General features: G+C 40.8%; 1 protein-coding gene across 10 annotated transcripts in view; it reads right to left on the bottom strand.

Annotated features, from left to right (window-relative positions):
- The window catches only part of GHR (growth hormone receptor), a 157,140-nt gene that overhangs the window by 58,240 nt on the left and 77,945 nt on the right, over nucleotides 1-20,955 (bottom strand). For all 10 annotated transcript variants that reach the window (XM_065045124.1, XM_065045121.1, XM_065045118.1 and 7 more), the window contains 1 exon segment: nucleotides 9,831-9,910. In XM_065045124.1, the coding sequence (XP_064901196.1) occupies nucleotides 9,831-9,900 (70 nt within the window). In that variant the 5' untranslated portion in view covers nucleotides 9,901-9,910.

Genomic DNA, 20,955 nt, shown 5'->3' with positions numbered 1-20,955 from the left:
AAATCCCGTACAACAGTAACTGTAGTTGACATCAGCATTTTCATTGAAGTAATTTTATTGAGTATTAACTATTAACAGCAAATAATGAATAGACTATGTTAACATTCACAGGGAAGTGAATGTAGGTAATAACTAACACTTGCCATTTCCTATCCAAAGCCAAATTATTACATTATTCTTTGTTTTGTGCTTTAGTGGTGAAGAGACAGAGCAAAAATTCAAAGAGTACAATGACATTATTTTACTTTGTACATGTTGTTGTTTAAGATTTAATATTTACTAATTGTTAACACAGTTTTTCCTGTTTTACAGTAGGCATTTGTGGCAAAAACTAAGCTTCTTTTAAAAGAAACGTGACACACATGGTGTTTGCCAGCCAGGCATCTAACTGTTGTGGTTATTTTGTCTTTACAAAGTAAAAACCACAGGGTTCTAGCACATAGCGATTCAAGAGTAAACTCTTGATCCAAGTGAGTTTTCAAATTTGCTTCTAAATTTTCTTTGTCAGGCCCAAAGCCAAGACTACACATCGCTGAGGGAATAATAAACAAACAGAATCCCAGACCAAATACAGAATAAACATATTTCCCTTCAGTGCATTTCCCTGAATATGTTCTGGATAACAGCTAGGGATAGCCCACAAAAGAGAAACTTGTGGGTCTGCTGAATTTTCCCAGCCAGGCCATGCTCCACCACCTCGGCAGCGCCGTGCTGGGTGCCCGCACACATAGGGCTCCAGTGGCCCCAGTGGCCCAGAGCACCAATGGCTTCAGTGGCCACAGTGGCCCAGGGCTCCTCCCACTCGTCTGTCCCTTCCCCTCCCTTGGCACTGCCAGGACTGTGCTGTTTTCCCTCCTGTCCCACCGCACAGCTTTCCAAGCAGAAAAGTACCTGACTGTTTAATTCCTGCTCGCATGGACTGCAGAAGGGAAATATCCTCAGAAGTTTCTGCTGCGGGGGCTGATTGTTTATTCCTTTGTATTTCCTTTTGATTACCTTTTAATCCACAGAAATCCTTCCATTTTATCCCGTGACACGTTTTATGGAACCTTGGCTATGTTATATCAAAGGCTCTCTGAAAATCCACATTCTAGGGACCAAATGACCATTTCTGTGTGCTTGTTGAAATATTTTTTTGAGTCAGCAGCTAAGGGTGACAGACACTAAGTGCCTTTTGAAAGAAACATGACTTATATAGACTCCTAAATATATAATATTTATCAACAGATTTACTAATCTATGCATTTTTCAAGTTTCTTCCAACTTGCCTTGCCTAGAAGACAAGTTTCTGATGTGCAATTTCCATGAGTCCTTTTTCAAAATTGTTGTCATGTTTGCTACATCCCACTTTGTTGGTTCTAGGCCTGACATAAGCAATAAATTCCCAACTACACTTAATATTTAACAGTTGCATTCTTTGAAACTCCCAGGAAAGTCTCCTTGGCCAGCATAAGGAGAATGAAATAGATGAAAAGATCACTAGATGATATACTAACTCTATTAGCCTACATTATGGCAATTCTACACCCCTTTCTAAAAGATTTTTAATTACCTATTAAAAATTCCTGTACTTCAGGAAATAAAACCAAATCTTCACTGAGTTATGCAAGAATAATTCAAAATCCCCAGCAGGGTGACAATTTTCTAGCAGTTCTGCAGAAAACTAACCATTGCTGTTACTATCTAGTTTTACAGCATCCTTGTATTGTGGGCAGGAAAATAAAGCAAAACAGAGAAACCTCTGTCTTGTTAAACACCAGGACTACTTCGAGATTTAGAAGCTAGAGTTCATTCCAAGCACCTTTTCAGTGAGAGTGAAGGTCAACAGCCCAGGCCAGGTATTTTCATTCCTCAAGGGGAATCTTGCCAGAGCCTTGCCGTGGAGAGCCACACAATGGCTGAGCTCCCCAGCACTCTCTCATTCCCATTCCCACTTGCATCCTCCTGGGAAGTGGATTATCACCTGGGTACCAGCACTCTGCTACAGGGTGCAAGAGGGAAGACTGGGAGGGCAGCCAAGGTTGGAAACAAGTAACTGGTAGACAGAGCCCACTGGACCACAAGTTCTGCTGGACCAAAGCATCCTCCAGATGGTGACTCCAGGTCCCAAAGTACCCAACTATGCTGCATGTGCTGCTGCAGCTCCAAGAATCAGCTGGTTCTGCTGAGGGTGGTGACCAGCACAAGGGTTTTGGAGTCACTCTGTGTGATTCAAGGATGGCACCTTGTGAGCTTTTACTCTAAAATGTTTATTTTTTTTTTTTTTTTACTTCTGATCCCTATGAACAGCTGAAAAGAACACCTATGCATGCCGGAGCATTGCAAAATGTTCCTGCATTTACACTGGTAGGAACCAGGCCTGTTCAATGACGGCTCTCCAATTCCCAGTTGTATTTTTATTCTGTTTTCAATCTGATCCTAACTGTCACTTTTGAAGAGCACTAGCACAAAAGAAAAGGCAGATGCTGCAGAGAGCCTCTTGGTTTTAAAAATCCCTTGTATTTTAAATCAGACAGTGCAAACTACTGCACAATGGTAGGTGTTTCATTATTTAAATTAATGAAAAAATGTCACCCTTTCATTTCATTGTATGCTATGAATGTGCAGTAACAATGTTTTTTTTTTTCTGTACAGATAGGTGGTACTGAAAACAATTTGCTCTGCATGTGCTCCATTGCATGGAATGATTCATTATAACTCATGCGATTTGCTTTTATAATATGGATTAGTGTTTATTTGCTTGAGCTACTTTTCCTTCCCCTGATGCACAGTCAGTTCATTAAGTGAGTTCATTTGGCTAGTGCAGTACAAACTGTTTAAATAATTCACGTGAAATATACAACTACATTTAAGGTACCAAAACTGGAGTTAAAGCAAAAATGGTAACCAGGAATTTTCTCTCGTGTTAGCTCCTTAGATAGTAGTAACAAACTGCAGCACACATTTTTTCATCCCGTCCATCATCTGATCTTCTTCATTTCATACACAGACTCAATTGCACGTGTGGGCAAAAGTTTGTATTTCAAACTAGCCTGACAGGTTCTCCTGCAAAAGCAAGCCTCAAGTGGCCACCGTCAGCCAGCAGTTTAGGTGCAGCTCACCCCTGATTGAGGAACAATTCTGGTTCCCAGGAGGACAAGTGTGTGTGTCTGTGTGTGTGTGTGTGTGTGTGTGTGTGTGTGTGGCTGCAGTCCGTAGGTCTGCCTGGGAGAGCAAAGGTGTATATCGGTATTATGAACCCTGAAGCTGACTGACCTCTCATTCTCACTACACCTGGCACTAACTACAGATATGTGGCTAATTTTTGCAAATGACCTCAAAATCCGGTAGTAAGAGGACAGCAAACTGAGGAGTTTGTGTTCAAAAGAGAACAAAATACGATGGCAACTGAAGAGCAATGAAGGAAATATACAGGATAGCAAGAATGTTAAAGATAACAAAGATAACTGGATGGGATAACTGTGGCATGAACGTTATTTTGCAGGGTGTCTGACTGAAGCTGATTGTTCATGAAGTGTTTTTGGCAGGCTTGTGTGTGCAGATATCCAAAATCCTGAAAGTCTTCAGTACATGCTGTAGTCACAGATGTGTTTTGGAAAAAAAGGACAAAGGAGGCAAGGCTCTGGCAACTCATGCTAGCATTTGAACCATGGGATCTACTCAGTTACATAAATATGGATTTCTAGAGGCACAATTTAAGGCTATCATACCTGAAAATTTCACCACAGTATTTGTATTTTCTGTGTTTTCTTAAAAAAAGATAGGCCTGTCTCCATTTCCAGCAATTAATTTCTGCTCTTAAAAATCCCAAATCCCTTCTTGTTAAAATATGATGTATGCTCCCAACACAGAAGTACAAGGTGAAATATTTTTTTCTCCATGTTAAAGCATAGATACTGTCACACTGTCTCAGACAAGCGACTTATCTAAAATATATACCCCTGTCTAGGAAGCAAGAGCAGTAAAAGTAACTCCAAAGAGCACAGACTCAAAATCTTCCCTTGGATTTTTCTGCTAGCCTAAGCTCTGCGTAATCGCAATGGAAAGTGATGATGGAAATACTACCTTGCCCTCTGCCAAAATGAATCTTCCCTCCAGCCAAAATGGCTCAGCTAGACCAAAGGGGTATAAACTTACGCTTCCCTCTGCCAAGCTCTCTGATCCTGGCTCTTGGAATGGCTCTATAGGAATTTCTACTACATAATGGAACATGCTTCTTTCTCAGAGTTACTTAAATCTCTGGAAACAAGGCAACTATTCTAAAAGCTTTGTCTACAGGTAAAAGCTTTATGTCTTTGTTCCAAACAGTTCTGTCCCTGTCCACACAAACCAGGACACACTACACTGATTGCAGTTCTGCATTTTTCAGGTTTTACTGATGACTCCGCTTTGTCTTGTGCTCTGTACTAAAACAGCTGCATATAATTGAGAAAGTAGGTAACACAGAGAAAACCTTAGCAAAGACACACCAGTCAGAAGAATAAAATTACCATAATCAGCACATTATTGTCAACTATATTATGGCACTACTATTTGCAGGGGAGTTGGACCAAATGACTTTTGAAAGTCCCTTCCAACACCAAACTATTCTATGATTTACCAAGAGGAGGCAAGAGAGTTTGGAGCACAGGCCAAGAAAAGATTTTGCCCTTTCTCATTATCTTCTGTGACTTTCTATCAAGATTAGGATTGTTATATATGCAAATATATCTAGTCTTTCTGGGCATGAAAAAAAGTAATTAAAAACAAAAGAATACCCTCCACATAGGAGAAATGGCTTGTCATCACACTAACTGCAATCAATAACATTTGAGTATGTCTAAGTCATGAAACATGTTTTCAGCCAAGACTCCACACAGCTATCGACCTTTTTTTTCTGAATATTTCAAGCCAAGCAATGAAGTCCCTGATACCTCCTGACTCCATAAATGAAGGCACAAATTTCCATTTCTCAGCAGAGAATATGTTGCAATTCAAAGGCACCTTCCTGCTCAGACTAAGAATTTCTCTGTGTGTCACAAAAGTAAAATCCATGCCTTTAGACAACACCTATCTGTTATCCTGTCAATCCGGTAGTAAGACCCCTCACCATGGCTGGCAAGAGAAGACCAGGAGGATGTGGCTGGGCAGGTATGACACTAACAGAAGAAAGCATGCAGAATTATGCATGCCCAAGCAGGGCAGCTATAAGGGTGAGGCTCAGTTCAAAATGAAGACACCTATATTTTGCTCTCTTTATGTAAGGTAGGGCAAAATCCAGTTCCCTAAACATCTGTAGCTACCTCAGACTGCCTAGAGTATACTGCCTGCCTTCCAGAATCAGCTTCAAAAGGCAGAGATCTCTCACAGGCCATATGCCCTATCCACAAGACTCATGCAGATTTTTTGGCTACCTAGATGATATCCATATGACTCATGCATGGATGAATCTCATCCTTACGTGTCCAAACTCCTAATAGTCAATGGAGAGCTAGTGAATACAGTCCCTAGAACAAAGAACAGCTGGTGGAGTTCATTCCATTGCCTGAAAACAGATTGCCTGTCCTTAAGCTTTTTATAGAGCTCTTTAAGCTTCTGGCCATTCCAGAATGATGCAGATGTCCTGCAGGTCCTGTATCACTTCTGCAAGTCCCACGCAGATGTCTTGGGTGCTCAGGGGTGTCTATAATGACAAAAAAGCCCTATGCATGGACTACAGAGTCAATCTCCAGCTCTATAATTTTGCTACTCAGTGGACACCTATACTTACAAGGTTTAATTTGTATACATAAAGCACACAAAGCAGCCAGGTACACTAAGTAAGTAGACACCAACATAACAAAATGACATCTTGATGGATGTTCAAAATACATTTTATATGTCTCAAAAGTGAAAATAATTAATCCTACTTCTTACATAAAAGTGAGGAAAATTGAGCATTTGAGCATAACAGCTTCATACAATAATTTTAAAAAGTTGTCATAAAAAAATACATTTCTAAAATCAGATTAAATGAAAAGAACAATAAGTTCAGGATTGTAGCTTTAAAAATTATCACTGTACAAAACCAGTTCACTCAAAAATATTTTTAAAGTGCTATCATTAAATATGGATGCCTCTCTAAACCTGCTTTAGAGGATGAATTAGCATAGCTGTAATAGTCAGGAACAGACTTTGATCTAGTATCAAAAATGATAAAAGACATTTCCCACTTCTTTTCACTGAGAAGAAATTAGCTTTGGAACTGCTTGAGCTTATGTATTGTTTTATTAACTGAGACTAATTCCCAGTTTATTACTCTATGTCCTTATATGACCTTGTTGTAGAGAAGGAACAAGCAGACAGAAGCTATTTTGCTTCCTGAACATTTTGCAACCTGTGTCTGGAGCAACTCACCTCAACCACTTCTGACATAATCAGGTATAGTAAAACAAAGTACGTAGGTGTATGCTAGATGTGTATTTGAAACACCACAGTTACATTATTGTAAATACCTCAAACTCAAGTTGTGAATACGTACATGAATATAAGCTCTTATTTTTTCTTGAACCATGATTTTTATTGCACTGAAGTAGGTGATCTACTCAGGAAGTAGTACTCTTTCTTGTTCATGTATCTAAATAACTAAATTAAACTAAATTTTCAAAATCACACAGCTCACTATCTTCAAAGCAACCAAAACTCCTAAGAGCCTAAGTTCTGTTGACTGGACAAAAATGTCTTCATTAGCTGTGAAAATGGGCCCTATGTCTTCCAATCCCTAAGGTACAAACCCCAATTATGTATGGTAATTACACACCTGTTAGAAATTATCTTCCCATTACTGTGGTGTCTACACTTTCTTTCTACCATTGCCTATGTTCTGCCTGTACCATCATGTGGTACCTCGAGAGCATGGACAGTATGCGGGTCAGTGTCCAGCTGGCAGGAGGCTGCAAGTCCCAGACCTGCTCAGCTCTGAATTACATGTGAATACCTTGGGCACCAGACACACTTAGTCACATTCAGTGTCCCCATCTCAGAGATGGTGGGTACCTCTGTCACTTCACACTAGCCACAGCCTCATTCAAGGAGCTGGCAAGCCAAGCTCTTTCAAGAAGAAGAGCACAAAAACTAGCTAACCTTACAGCAGAACTTGACATCAGCCTGGAGACAGCAAATGGGTGACTGTATGTCCAATATCTGGTCTCAAGTGCTGTGCAGTTCCCTGAGTCGCTGCTGGCCCCACACCCTCTCCTGCCAGAAGATTTCACTGTGTGCCAAGGGTGGGTCTGGACCCACTGCACGGAGCCACCTCAAAGCACAGGCACTTGAAAGGCTGAACAAAAGCTTTATTTACTTTCAAGATATAAAAGTGTGCAGCTCTTCCGTGTACAAGTCAATATTACACTGCCTCAGCAATGTGCTTTGGTGCAAGATTAGCATGTATGTGTAATTTCTTAATGTGCTGCCATAAAAAATGCAATTATTGAAGTGGATTTTGTTAGGGAACTGTGACACCACAGATCCAGTCCCTCAGGCAATATGTCAGATATGGTACAGGTATGGAGCACATCTAATTAAGCTTATAAGAAGGCTTTAGCAAGACTGTGCTAGGCAGAGCTCTGTCAGATTGTCAGGATTCATCACTTCATAATGACTTGGGAGAAAGTCTGGATGCCCACAAGAACTTTTGCAGGTACAGGCACATTCACATGGGGGGGAAAAAAAAGAACAAACCAGCTAATGAACAGATTTGATCTGATAGTCTGTCTTAAATCATGCAAGGATTGCAAATGGATGTTCTCTCATGCTTTTATCTCAAATGTTCCTGTTTGACTTATTCTTCCTTGTCTGACTTTCTCAGCTCAGCATTTCCGTTACTCAAAATAAACATGCTACAGCCTCAGCAGCAGCTTAGTGGTTAGAAATGTATCCTCAGGACAACAAAGCTCTGTTACTTTCACACACACAATTCTGTAATACTTCAGCAAATCAGGACAAACATATTTAACCCTGTGTCTTGGATTTAAGCACAGGAACACAATTAAAATGTTGATTTTTTAAGTCTTAAGGTAAGCTAATGGAAGTTACTATTTCACCAGTACAGACAAGGTCACCAGACAAGAGATGATGCTGTGGTTCAGTTTCACTGGTAACACAGTTTGTTACCAGACTTAGGACATCTGGACCACACCTCATCTGCCAAGCATCAAAAAACCCTCATGTGCTCTCAAACCTCGAGAGAGAAATAAATTGGTCCAGTAGACTGCAGCTGGGCAGGGATTATTTTGGTCTATTGAATGAATGTACTGTAAAATAAAAACACTGGGGGGGAAGGATCAAGTCAGGACACATTAAATTTTGTTCTACTGACCATTCTGTAAGAGGCAATGAATAGATGCTGGTACATGTATCATATTTCACTGTGAAATATTGATTATCCACATTTCAGCAGAACTGAGGAAGAATTTTCAAATTTTGTTTTAGTTCATAGTTCTAACTAAAGAGGCTGGTACACAACGGGGGAAAAAAATTAGTATATAGCTTTATTCTACAAATGCCTATCAGAAAATTTATCTTCTTTTAATGAAATCAGATAACAGAGAAGGATTTGAAACACAATAAATAAAGGCCTCAAGCTGTTTCAGCCCAATTTTAATATGAAAATAAACATGTCACTGCTCCACACTTCCTTACACACTTGTTAAATAAGGACACTCGCCATCCATGGGACATGTAAGTAGCAGAATGAAAGTACTGCTGCAAGTAGAAAATGGGAGTAGGGATCAAAAGTGAAAACTTGATTCATTCATTGTCTTCAAGGTCAGATACACTAGGAACTCAAACCAAATTTGGTAAATGTTAAAGAAAATAGTTGCAAGGGAGGAGAGTCTTACAGACGAACTGGTGACTGATAGCACAGAGGACAAATGTCTGAGCCACACACGTAGAAGTAAATAAACAGAAACTTGTGTTTTCCCTATCCAAACCCTTTTTTTAATAAATCAAATCAGCAAACTGCTCTTTATGAATTTCTTTGCTAATGCTGATTTTGGCTGGGTGGTCAGGAGGGGCACCTGCTCTAAGGAACCACCCTACTGCTCTGCAGCTCTGGGAGAAGCACTGACACACATCTAAAATTGGTAATTACGGAAAGCTGCTAGTGCTCTCTCCAAAGGCCAAAACAAAACAGACCAGACCAGATTGAATTGTATTTGTTTACAGAAGATCATAACCAGCGTAAGCAGATCAGTCTGACACAATGTAAAATTCCCACTGGAGGCAACGGGAATTTTTTGTTCTAAATGGGTAAAAGACCAGTCCCAGAGGACAAGATAGAGTCAGGGCAAACCTCCAAGTGATACAGAAATGGTTTTAATTCATTGCTGTGTGCAAGAAGAAAAAGCATCAGAAAAGCTCAGCTGGAGTGACTACTTGCGAGCCTGGCATTTAATTTAGAAGTTTGAAAAATTGAGGCAAATAGGGATGGAGAGGAGAACAACTGTGGACTTAAAGAAAAAACAAAACAGTTTATATAAAAATTTAACCCCATACAGTTATTTAATAGCTTCACTGCTCAAGCAAAGACAATCCAGACATCTAATACCAATACTGGATTCAGGCTGTTTACACACTACACACCTAATGCTGCCTATGAAATTCACCTTCAGTCTGCAGTGCGTCTCAATCTCACGCATCTTCTTGACAAGAATTATTTATGTGCTTTTTACATTATGTACCCAGGTTACTGCCATCAAGAAACTTACACAACCCTGACAAATATAATAGAAAATACTCTTTATATGAAGCTATATACATATATATATATGTATAAACTGAAAGGCACAGAAAGGTATCATAAAACTTACCATCACTTGCAGAAAGTGAGTCATTTGCACAGACCAGCACCAAAGTAAGCAGCAGATGCCGAAGATCCATACCTCTAATTCTGTAACAAATAAAAGACAATAAGAGTTTCTTTCTAAACGAATATTACTAACTAATATGATATGACATTTAAACTATTAGAAATTTTTACTGAATTTCTGATTGGATTTAAACTGGGAGTGTATTTAGTTTATCATTTATTGCCTCAAAGTCAGTATTATCTTGGAGTCTATGACAGAGAGTAAATACTATTTTTACAAGAGAACTAGCTTATGGGTCTCTAGTTCATTTAATATAGAGGTGAAAAAATGAAGTAGGGAAGGGCATAAGCTGGGCTACGCTGGACCTGCAGGCAGTACAGCCTCCTGCACAAAATTGTACCATGCCCCCAAAAGCTTGTGCGATGTCCTAACGCAACAGGGAGGGGGAAAACATGCATACCATGGATGCATACCTGACCACTTACAACCATGCCAGTGAAGCACAGAGATTACTGTAGACCTTCAAAAGCAAAGCTACAACACCAAAATGAAAACAAATGGTGAAACAATAATAAGGCATCAGTTTCTTGTTCTGTAGCACAAAACTGCCAAGATACGCTGACACCCCAGTTCAGTGAGGCAGCCAAGAGAGACGGTAATAGCTCTACTTTCACATTTGACTGTAAATTGGTATGACAAACCTTGATTCTACACGGGAGTGTTTTCAATTAGACATTTTCTTTCTTTATCTAACAGGAGATTAAATCAGCGCTGTTCAACCAACCAAGCCCAGTAATGAGTAACAATCTCTAAGTGGGTGTTACTGATTAGAAACTGATGTTGTCAAATCTGGCTTTCAAAAACTAGCCCTTCTCCTGGTAGAACTAACAGCGTTTAAATGTAGTTAGAAACTGCAGAACACAAGCATGCTCAGTATGTAAAACTATGGTCACAATGAATTTTAAAGATTATTCCCTCCTTAATTTTCATACTCCAAGAGAACAGATAGAATCACACTACAGAAAAAGCCAAAACTATTATTAACTCCAGATTTCTCCTTCATGCTGTAAAGTACAAAACTTGAAAATCAGACAGTATTTCTCACATCCTCATTAACACAACTGCTCAATAATTCTCGAGTTTCAGACTCAGTACAGGAGGAATCTATTCCAACCGCTCTAGGCTAGCAGAGTTTAACCCAAACCGGACAGGCCATGCAGGAGGTGCTCCCGTGACACCACTGCGGGGATGCTCAGCTGCATCGCCCGCCCCATGGCCAGTGTGAGCGGGGACAGGGCAGCTGCACGGAGAGAAGAGCTGGGAGCTCTGGGGACCTGCCAGGCACCAGGCAGGGCTTTCCCCTGGCCAAGCAGACATGGGTGTCTCCAAAGGTGACTTCCCCATTCTCAAGTGGACGTAGAGGAAGGAATGGTGAGGTGGGAGGCCCTTTAGCAAGGATTTGGGGTAGAGTGAGAGTGATGCAGCCTGGGGAGTAGGACCAGGAACAGCAAAAGCTGCAGCTGCTGGAGTGCACAGGGCTGGGAAAAAGTTCATAAATCAATCACAGGCCAACAATCCTCCTGCTCTCGGAGGGGGAGCTACACTGGCACAGCACGAGGTTCATCCAAGATCAGCTACGTTTTCAGCAGTTCAATTGTTCCCTTGCTCCATCTGTATTCTTGTTTAAAGGACTCTTACTGTTTCTGATTAATAAATCTTCCACAGAAGTGCTTCTCTGTATTTGTCAGTTCCTCTTCTCTTAAACTATTTCTACTCTGTCAAACAGTCCCTCCTCCCCTTCAGATCTTCCACTTTCTCCCTAAAGTTTCCCTTTCTCTTTCACAGGCCTGAGCACAATGCCACTTTTATTTACAGCCGTCCTGGTCTCTCCCTGTTGGGACACCCAGACATCTCATGCTGCCTCCATATTCACACTTCCCTGGTCTCCTGTGTCCATTAGCCTCTGCTGATCTTCCTACCACTCTTTTCCAAACTTTCCTACGTCTTCCTGGCTAACAACAAGAAAAGCCCAAACCCTCTCAGGAGCTCTCCTGCGACAAATGTCATCAACAGAGTACATCATTCACAGCACATCTGTGGACAATGTTTCATTTTTCATAACTGCACTGACCAACCCCATGGTGAGACAAGGATCAGTTCCCACATGCAGCCCTCAGTCCCTACATCCAGCATGGCTGTCTCCTCCATCTCTGTGCTGTGACTGGCAGCCACCACAGCTTCCCCCCTGCGAGAGTGGTTTGACAGTCAGAGCACCAACCCAGGAGCATGGAAATACATCCCAGAGGTCAGCAATCATGCTGAACTTCAATAAGGTCTTGCTGCTCCAGATGAAAACAATCCCATTCCAGTACTGACCGCTCTTGTGCTGACAGGCTTGTTTACATACCTGCATGGAATGAACTCCAACAGGAAATTGTTCCAGTTAAAATTAAACCATAAACATTTACTGTAACAAATCTGTTCGCTGACCTGGTTTATCAGGACTCCACAAAGACTCATCTTGGGAGCAGAGCAGGAGCAGCAAGGCAGAGGGGAGGACACAGCCAGCCCTTCAGCAGCAGCTACCACTTGTTGAAGAGCAATTCTGTAATTATTGGGACAGTTCCTGCTGAGCCACAGACCTCGACTAAATCATCTACCTGTCTGAAATAGGGCACAGGATTAATTTGTGCTCATATGCCCTAAAGGTGATCAAAATAGCTGTTTAATCCCTTACCTTTTGCTACTAAATGATGCTGCTTTTGCTTTGGCGATACAAAGCAACAGAGTTTCTCTGTTCTGCCTAAATCCGCATAGGACCCTCCACTGAGTTATCTGTCCAGGCAAATTGCATGTGAGAGAAGAATCCAACAGGTGTACTCGGAATATGCCCAGTGTAGACGGGACTGACCTCAAAAATGGCAACTGCTCCCATTTGAAAATATAGAAAAATATAGAAAATATACCTGGGTGATGCTCCACCTTTTTGACAACAGCCTCTGGAAAGGGCAAGTTGTGTTACCCTCCTCAGAGGTCAAACCCAGATCCCCTTGGGTCTTACTCAGTGTCTCTCCCAGGCAAAAGGAACTCTGCAAAGGGTGTGAGGCACCAGGGACTACATGACCTCTCTGCATCCAGCACATATACCAAAAGCTCTGCAAGTATGACCACCGTTTCTTGAAGTACTGGAGGCCAAAGGAGACCTACACCACCGTGGCTCCAGCCTCATGGGAAGAATTTCAGTGCAAAGCAGGAGCAGCCCCATCATAGTACTGCTTTTGGCAGTACAGAATAAAATTTCTGAGGGAAGAGTCTTCTGAAGCGTCATATCACAGAATCACAGAATGTTTGGGATTGGAAGGGACCTCAAAAGATCATTCAGTCCAATCTCCCTGCCGGAGCAGGAACACCTAGATGAGGTTACACAGGAATGTGTCCAGGCAGGTTTTGAATGTCTCCAGAAAAGAAGACTGCACAACCTCCCTGGGCAGCCTGTTCCAGTGTCTGTCACCCTTACTGAGAAGAATGTTCTTCTCAAATTTAAGTGGAACCTTTTGTGTTCCAGTTTGAACCCATTACCCCTTGTCCTATCATTGGTTGTCACCGAGAAGAGCCTGGCTCCATCCTCGTGACACTAGCCCTTTACATATTTACAAACATTAATGAGATCACCCCTCAGTCTCCTCCAAGCTAAAGAGACCCAGCTCCCTCAGCCTTTCCTCATAAGGGAGATGCTCCACGCCCTTAATCATCTTTGTTGCCCTGCACTGGATTCTCTCCAGCAGTTCCCTGTCCTTCTGGAACTGAGGGGCCCAGAACTGGACACAATATTCCAGGGCAGAGTAGAGGGGAAGGAGAACCTCTCTGGACCTACTAACCAGCCCCCCTCTAATACACCCCAGGATGCCATTGGCCTTCCTGTCCACGAGGGCACAGTGCTGGCTCATGGTCATCTATCTGCCCCACCATCAGACAACTACCACCTTGCAGAAAGTTTTTGCAAATCTGTCTTGTAGCCACTAGCTGATGTTCTTCTAAAACACCCTTGCAAGTTGCTGCCAGCAGGAACAGTTGTTCAGAGGCTGCAGTGTTCACACAGCAACAGACTCTGTTGGCTTTGGGACAAAACTGACCCTTTACAATCTAGTAAAATCTGCCTCCCAACACCTACCCCTGTATAAGTATGAAAGACAAATGCCAATAATAGAGTCCCTATTATTTAACAGGAAAAAAACTGCAGTGTCTGTAAAATACCCTATTCTAAGGAATAATAGTCTCTATCCTACCCAACTCCACTAGTTTGCAAGAATGAAGAGAGCTAAAACCAGAAAAAAAAAAAAACAAAACAACAAAAAACCAGCAGCTGACTGTCTTCAAGGCAGCTGAAACTCGACCACAGGAACATTTGGCTAGAGGTCAGCTCAGGCTAATTGCTTCAGTACAGAAAGGGAGCCAGAAGTTATAAAAAGGATAAAAAAATTCTTGGCCCTTTTCTATAGCGATGTTGGAGTAAGGTCAATCACAAGTGAATTTAAACACTACATCTCTCCATTGGGACGTGAACATAGTCAACATAAACAGGGGAAACCAGGCTAAGAAAATCCCTGAGAAAACAGATAGTTTAGTCACAGCATACTAAGTAGTTCGCATCTACTCTGGCCAGGTAACAATGTTAACACAGAGTAAACCATAAGGAGTTTTGCTGATAAACAAAACTGTTGTTTAAAGTGAGATCTTCTGTTTAGATATCTTCAGAACATGAAAGGACCCGAAGGAAGGAGGACATTACACTTTTTAAACTGTGCCTATGAAGAGACTGCTGCTTTTGGCATCTCCATCAACCCATCATGCTCCAAATATGAGAAAGTCTTTTCCCCTATAATTTTCTCCAGTTTAGCACTGCTTGCCAAGGCAGCATGCATGCAGCTAGTCCAGAACCAAAGGTGGCCTCTTTGCTGCAAGCTGAACCACAAAATTATTGAGTGGAGGATTAATCTGAGGAGCCTTCCTGTACATTGCTGCATTTCATCATTCCATCAGATCACAAAAAGGCAATGACACAAGAGCTTGCAATACAGATGAACACACACCAGTACACCCCCCACCAAGTAAGAACAAGAGCTGAGTTGAGAATGTGAACTCCAGGCTTTCCAGCTGAACCTTGTTCATGCAGCTACCAAATATGTGCATACTGTGGCAGCTGCACATCCCTTTGAGATCCAGAGACTTCAACAGGGCAGTAGATGGCTCCTTAGCACCTTTTGTGCCCCACTGTGCATGTCCCCACATACACACCTAGGGTAGTACCAAGGTGTTGAGAATCACATCCTCCCATACCTTGGGGCAGGGTGACTTCACTTCCACCAGCTGGGGGGCAGGAGGGGTGGGACTCTTGGTCAATTGACAAGGTCCTTATCAAAGGATCTGCCCAGAGAAGCTGCGAAGCTTGTGGACCATGTTGTAATGCCCACAGCCAGATCTGACCAGGCTGTAAAACAGGGATCCCACGGAAGACCCCCTTTGAGTGGTCATCTTGGAGCAGTGGGTCTGTGAACCAGAGCCCTCCCCTTAGACTGGGACACCAGCTAAGGAGACTTCCTGGGACTGAGAGCGCCTCACCTCCTTGTTTAGGTGAGTGGTTATTTACTGCTATATCCTTGAATGAGTTCTTGCCTAACCAGGCAAGTGTGAGCCCTCACCTAACCCGGGCAGGTGATTATTTCTTCTGGGTACCCTGGAGTCAGAGGCTTCTGGTTTTGCTTCTTGTGAGTGTATGCATGCACTTCGTGGATCCTCATTATTCTTACGTTGTTGTACCCCAATAGTCTCCTCAATGGATATCTGAACCCGTATTTTATGATGTCAGAGTGCTAAATAATTGTATAAGCCCTCTTTCTAGTTGGTTTATTTGCTACACTTTTCTGTCTAGAATAAAGTCTCATTTTGGAACTTGCTGTCTGCCTAAAACTGACTTTGGGGTGCCTCTGTGACACATACACACCCCTGCAGAATTTTTGTGTGGGAAACAGCCTTTATTTTTCACAGTGTAGATATTCCTAACAAGCTACCTCATAGCAAGATCAGTAATACCAAGGAGAAATCTTCTCTCTGTGCCTGTGAAAAGATATTAACATGAGTTTGGCTGATCATGCATAGCCGAAATCACTTTGCCTGCTTGCGCTCCTTCCCCTGAATGCCACAAGGACGTCATTCTGCAGATGAAATGAGTTACAGTCCTTCCAAACAACACAATCTAAAACTGCCATGGACCTAAAGACTTCTTCCCTTGCTTGCTGATATTACAGCTTGATTGAGTCATCAGCAGCACTTGGCCGAATGCCTGTTTTTACAGAACCCTTGTCAGGCCTATATACTCAGCCATGTTAAGAAGCAGGAATAACAAGTTGTCACAGTTGATATGAATAACACACCATTCACCTACTGTGAGCAGTTATCTGGGACGTGAAAACAACAAGTAATAATACTATTGAAGCAGAAATTAGGTACTGCAAATTAAAAATGAACAAATAACGAAACCAAAGAACAACTCTTAAAAGGAACATTCCAGACAACAAACAAACAAAAAATCTAACAACATAAACCAGCACCACTGGAAAAGAATGAAGGACTCTGGCATAAACCTGCATTTATTACGTATGGCTTGATGCAAATGTGAGGATTATTAAAATGTACATCGTTATGACAAAATGAAACTATGTAAGAGGCAATTTTATATTGTTAATTAGAGCTCTGCATCAGCTAAATAGTTTATAATAGTTTTAAGTATTAAAATTCAAAATTAAATCTGTTAAATTAATTGCTTACTTTGGATTAGAATTTTTTTTTTTTTCCTAAACAAACGTTTGATTTTGGAATAGAGACTATGAAAGCTTCATTTCAACACCAAATTTATTTATATCTCCATTGTAAGAGAAACCATCAATAATTTTACCAGAGCTGATGTATTTTTTCCATGGCTGGATGTGTCAGCAAATTACTCTGATTTAAATAGCATTTAAACTGGTAGCAGGCCAAACAGTTATCTGTTCTTGGATGTGATTAAGGAGCCATTCAGTGAATCCAGAGTTTGGACATTGCTCTGGGCTTGTACTGGAACCTGTTACAGGTTAATCCAGCCATAAAGGCATACTCCAAGAACTGGGCTACGAAGTCCAAGGATGGCTGTGGCATACAGCATACCAAAACTTTGCATAAAATAAAATCTGTTACGCTTTAGCAGCAGTAACCTAATGGACTAAGTACACAGAGGGAGGCTCTTAGCTGTAAGACTAGTAGATCACCTCTGCCAAAAGACAATTGCTAAAAGAGAATTGAAGTTACAGTCTTCAGTTCCTGTCCACTTCACAGACAGAAAAAAGACTTAATTGCTTTGGTCGCTTTTCAGCCCCCAAAATACAACAAAGCAGCAAAACGGGTGCAACTCAGTTGAAAGAAATTGCAACATTCAGCTACTGTCATGCAGGCGTGAATTGCTGAGCTGACACGCGGCTTTACATGTACTTGTATCATTAAGGAAGAACACTGAGGCCTTTTTATGAGAGTGGTAATATTTTCAGGCTATAAACACTTTTCTGAACTACCGTGGCAATTTTTCCTAGGCTTTTTAATAAAAATATTATTATTAATACTTAGATAACATTCATACAGAAGACAAAATTCAGATCTTTGCTTTGTTATTTGTACAAACAATTGCAAAGAAAAGTGAGATAATTTATCTGTATAAGCAAAACATAAAACAAGATATATCTATATCTATCTATATCTAAAGCTATAACCAAACCCTATTTTGAAATGATTTAAGTTCCTGCTGACCTCTAGTGAAACAGAGTTGGTTATAGCCGAGCATTTTTGAACAAAGCATCCTCAATTTTTTCTAATAACCTTGAACCCAAACCTGCCTTTCAGACCTCAAGGGGCAATTTCAACAAACCAGGGTGAGCAGCATTTTCATTTTACATAGTATTTTTATAGTTAAAAAAAAAAAAAAAAATCTTCCAGGAAAAACATCTTCAAGAAGCTAGAATATTTAAGTTCATGACCCTGGTATTTATCCTAGACTAATGGAACTACTTAACAGTTCATTACCATGGGACAAATTAATTACATGGTTTAATTGCATGCTAAATTATTCATGTGCTCCTAATCAGATTAAAGACTACATAACAAAGCCTGTATGCCATTTAGGAAGTCATTAAGTTAAATAGCAGATTAAGTAAAAGCTGGTAAATGACAGACATAGGCCTGGAACAGCATTTCTGGATGCCCACTCGTGACTCCAGATGCTCACACGTTTATTATGACTTGGTCAACACACAAAGATTAATCAGCTTGAGAGAAGGCATAACAGTAAACAGTGCATTTTAAATTGGTGCTATTTCCTATATCCTGAAGTTCATATCGGTTTAAGATACGCTTTATATTGATTTAATTTGCATCTGTAGTTCACAGATTGAAGCTAACTTTAAATCTTGTCTAAAACGATGTAGAGTTAGCATATGAGCACATCTATTCCACACAATTGTTCTTCAAAATAACTGCAAGAAAAACTCTTTGTTTAAGAAGTTCTCTGTTAATGAGAGACAATATGATTGCAACTGCTTTCCTGTGCCCTCTGTAAGATCATACCAGCACTGTCCCCTGGCCCTATTCTCTGCTGATCAGTGGTTTAAGTCCATACAAATCTGAATATATGAACCGTGGGCACCTACCAAAAAGTAGGATACTGCATTCAACAACTGTATAAACCACTTTGTATAGCCAAACACAAAGATTTTGAGTTCGATCCTTAATTGTGTAAATCAGCATGAAGTTGAAAGACATAGTGAATCAGACCAGCAATGGGCGAAGCTTCCTTAGTATTTTTAAATGCACTGTTGCCAAAACATGTTTTCATGAAGTAAGCAATAACTTGTGAAGAAAAGCGAATAGCTGTTCAAACCTTTCATAAAATCTTAAAAATTCAGTTAACTTCTCTCTTCACTTGCATTAGTAAGATCTGGAAATTAAAATACCCAGCTATTAAGTTTAAAGTGTATTTTGATGAAGCATCTCACATTAAAAAAAACAAAAACCAAAAACCAGTCTATGTCTACACTTACCAAAGTGGCTTAAAAACACATTAGCATTTTTATATACCATCAAAACAGGATGTCTAGAACTTTTATACTGAACCAATAACTTGCGATACACTTTTTTATAATACAGCTGTTCATGACACCTTTTAAGCCAAGAACCACAGGAATGATGCTGTTGAGTCAGACACTTACCAATCACACTTGAATCCTGCATAAGTAACCACATTCACAGTAAGCACAATGAGACTGACTGCTCTTAGGTTCTACTACAAAGTGTACAGCAGCATTAGATAAACCACTTCTGCATAGATTACCATTTTCCCAACATTGCTAAAACTGTGGAATATCACAGCAGATGGAGCTTTGAGTTTTTAATTTCCATGATGCATGAATTAGTCCTGATTTTTAGTTCACTCATTGCATATACTCTTCAGCAATCTGACTTGATAACAGGTGACTGGATTCATACGCTAAAAAGAATAACGGCTTGGTATAGTTCACTCTAGGAAGGTATTTTTCCCTTGCTGTTTTCAGAGACTCTAAAAGCGATAGTCTGTGAAGACTGTTGACAGCTTACCAACCACACTCTCAGCTCTGAATATAAACTGATACAGGGTGATTTAACCACATATAACCCCCCCACGCTAACCCCTCAAAGTCTGTAGTCCTTTCACGGCTTAGAAAGTGAATCCAGATGTCAGCTGTTCTGTGGGCTGCAGAGAACAATTAATCGCACGATTACTAGTGGTCTATAAATTACTTCCTTGGCTAAGAAGGATCTGGTTTTGGCTGCCCTGGAATTGAGTTTTTATGTCCTCAGAAAAGCAGGCTTTCTTCCAGTCTCAGACACGCTCTATGGTAGACATACAAAACTCATAGAAAAAGCACGTTCCATGGGTCAGCCAGGTTTCTCCCGAATATCTCAGCTGGTAGGGAGGTACGTAACAGCTGTACGGTTGCAGTGTAGAAGTCCTGAACATTTAGAACTTGCAGCTGTGTTTTAATTTCCTTGTGTCTTTTTGTTCCACGCTAGGGGAAAGAGTAGGTTTTTAAATTTTAAGTCTAAAATAATTAAAATACATATATTCCTTTGATACAGATCCTTGTTCTAGATCTTGCTACAGATACTGCTAGGTATACTTAGATACATGTTTGATAAAGGATCTAAAGACCAATTTTTAGACTGAAACATTGAAGTATAGTACTATAGAAAGAGTAGGAAACTTGTATCATGCTGTGAGTGATTTTTTTTTAAGCAACTAGCTTATTTGAAGCAACTCAAAAGATATTTTTTTCCAAGAAGAATTTGTCCTGATGGGAGTAGTACATTTGATTTACCGGTATGGCTGAAAGTCATCTGATATGGTAAAAAGCAGCTGTTACTAGGAGCTGTAGCACAAATTACTAGAGATGGTGGTATAGCTTTACAGAGAAACATCTGACAAAGAGGACTAGCATTTCTTTCTTTAACGAAAAATGGATTCTTAAAGTAGGTTTTTATTTATGGCAAATAGTTCATAAATCAGATCTAGCCCATGAAATGAGGTCATCCAGCCTGTGCCACATCTGCCCGGAGACGAGAAATGGCTTTTCCAGCCCCTTGCTCCTCTCCTTTCCTTTTTCTGATTCCTCGGCCTCTGATGAAGACAGAAGTAGGAGGGTGATGGTGTGCCTGAGGGAAAGAGATGGACGGAGAGGAGTTGCTTGCAAAGCACGGTGAAAAGGAGGAGGGTTGGACTAGGTGATCTCCAGAGGTCCCTTCCAACCCCAACCATTCTGTAATTCTGTGAGCTGCTTCCCCTTGGAAGGGGTGCAGGGGCTGGACAGGGTGAGACAGTCTGGTGCTGCTGAATTAACAGCATGACCACTGCTGCTAAGTGGGGATGTTGAAGTTACCCTTTCCAAAATCCAGATTTACTTCCTACACACTACTGCAAAGACTGGATCATATGGACATATTAGTCATGCATAATAAACTCTACAGTACTACCTACAGTGTAAGACTTGATTTGCTGGAGCATATTTTTAAA

This window comes from Columba livia, chromosome Z (genome assembly GCF_036013475.1).
Source record: "Columba livia isolate bColLiv1 breed racing homer chromosome Z, bColLiv1.pat.W.v2, whole genome shotgun sequence".
Lineage (NCBI taxonomy): Eukaryota > Metazoa > Chordata > Aves > Columbiformes > Columbidae > Columba > Columba livia.
The sequence above is the reverse complement of the archived record's forward strand: the minus strand, read 5'-3'. Positions and strand labels throughout refer to the sequence as shown.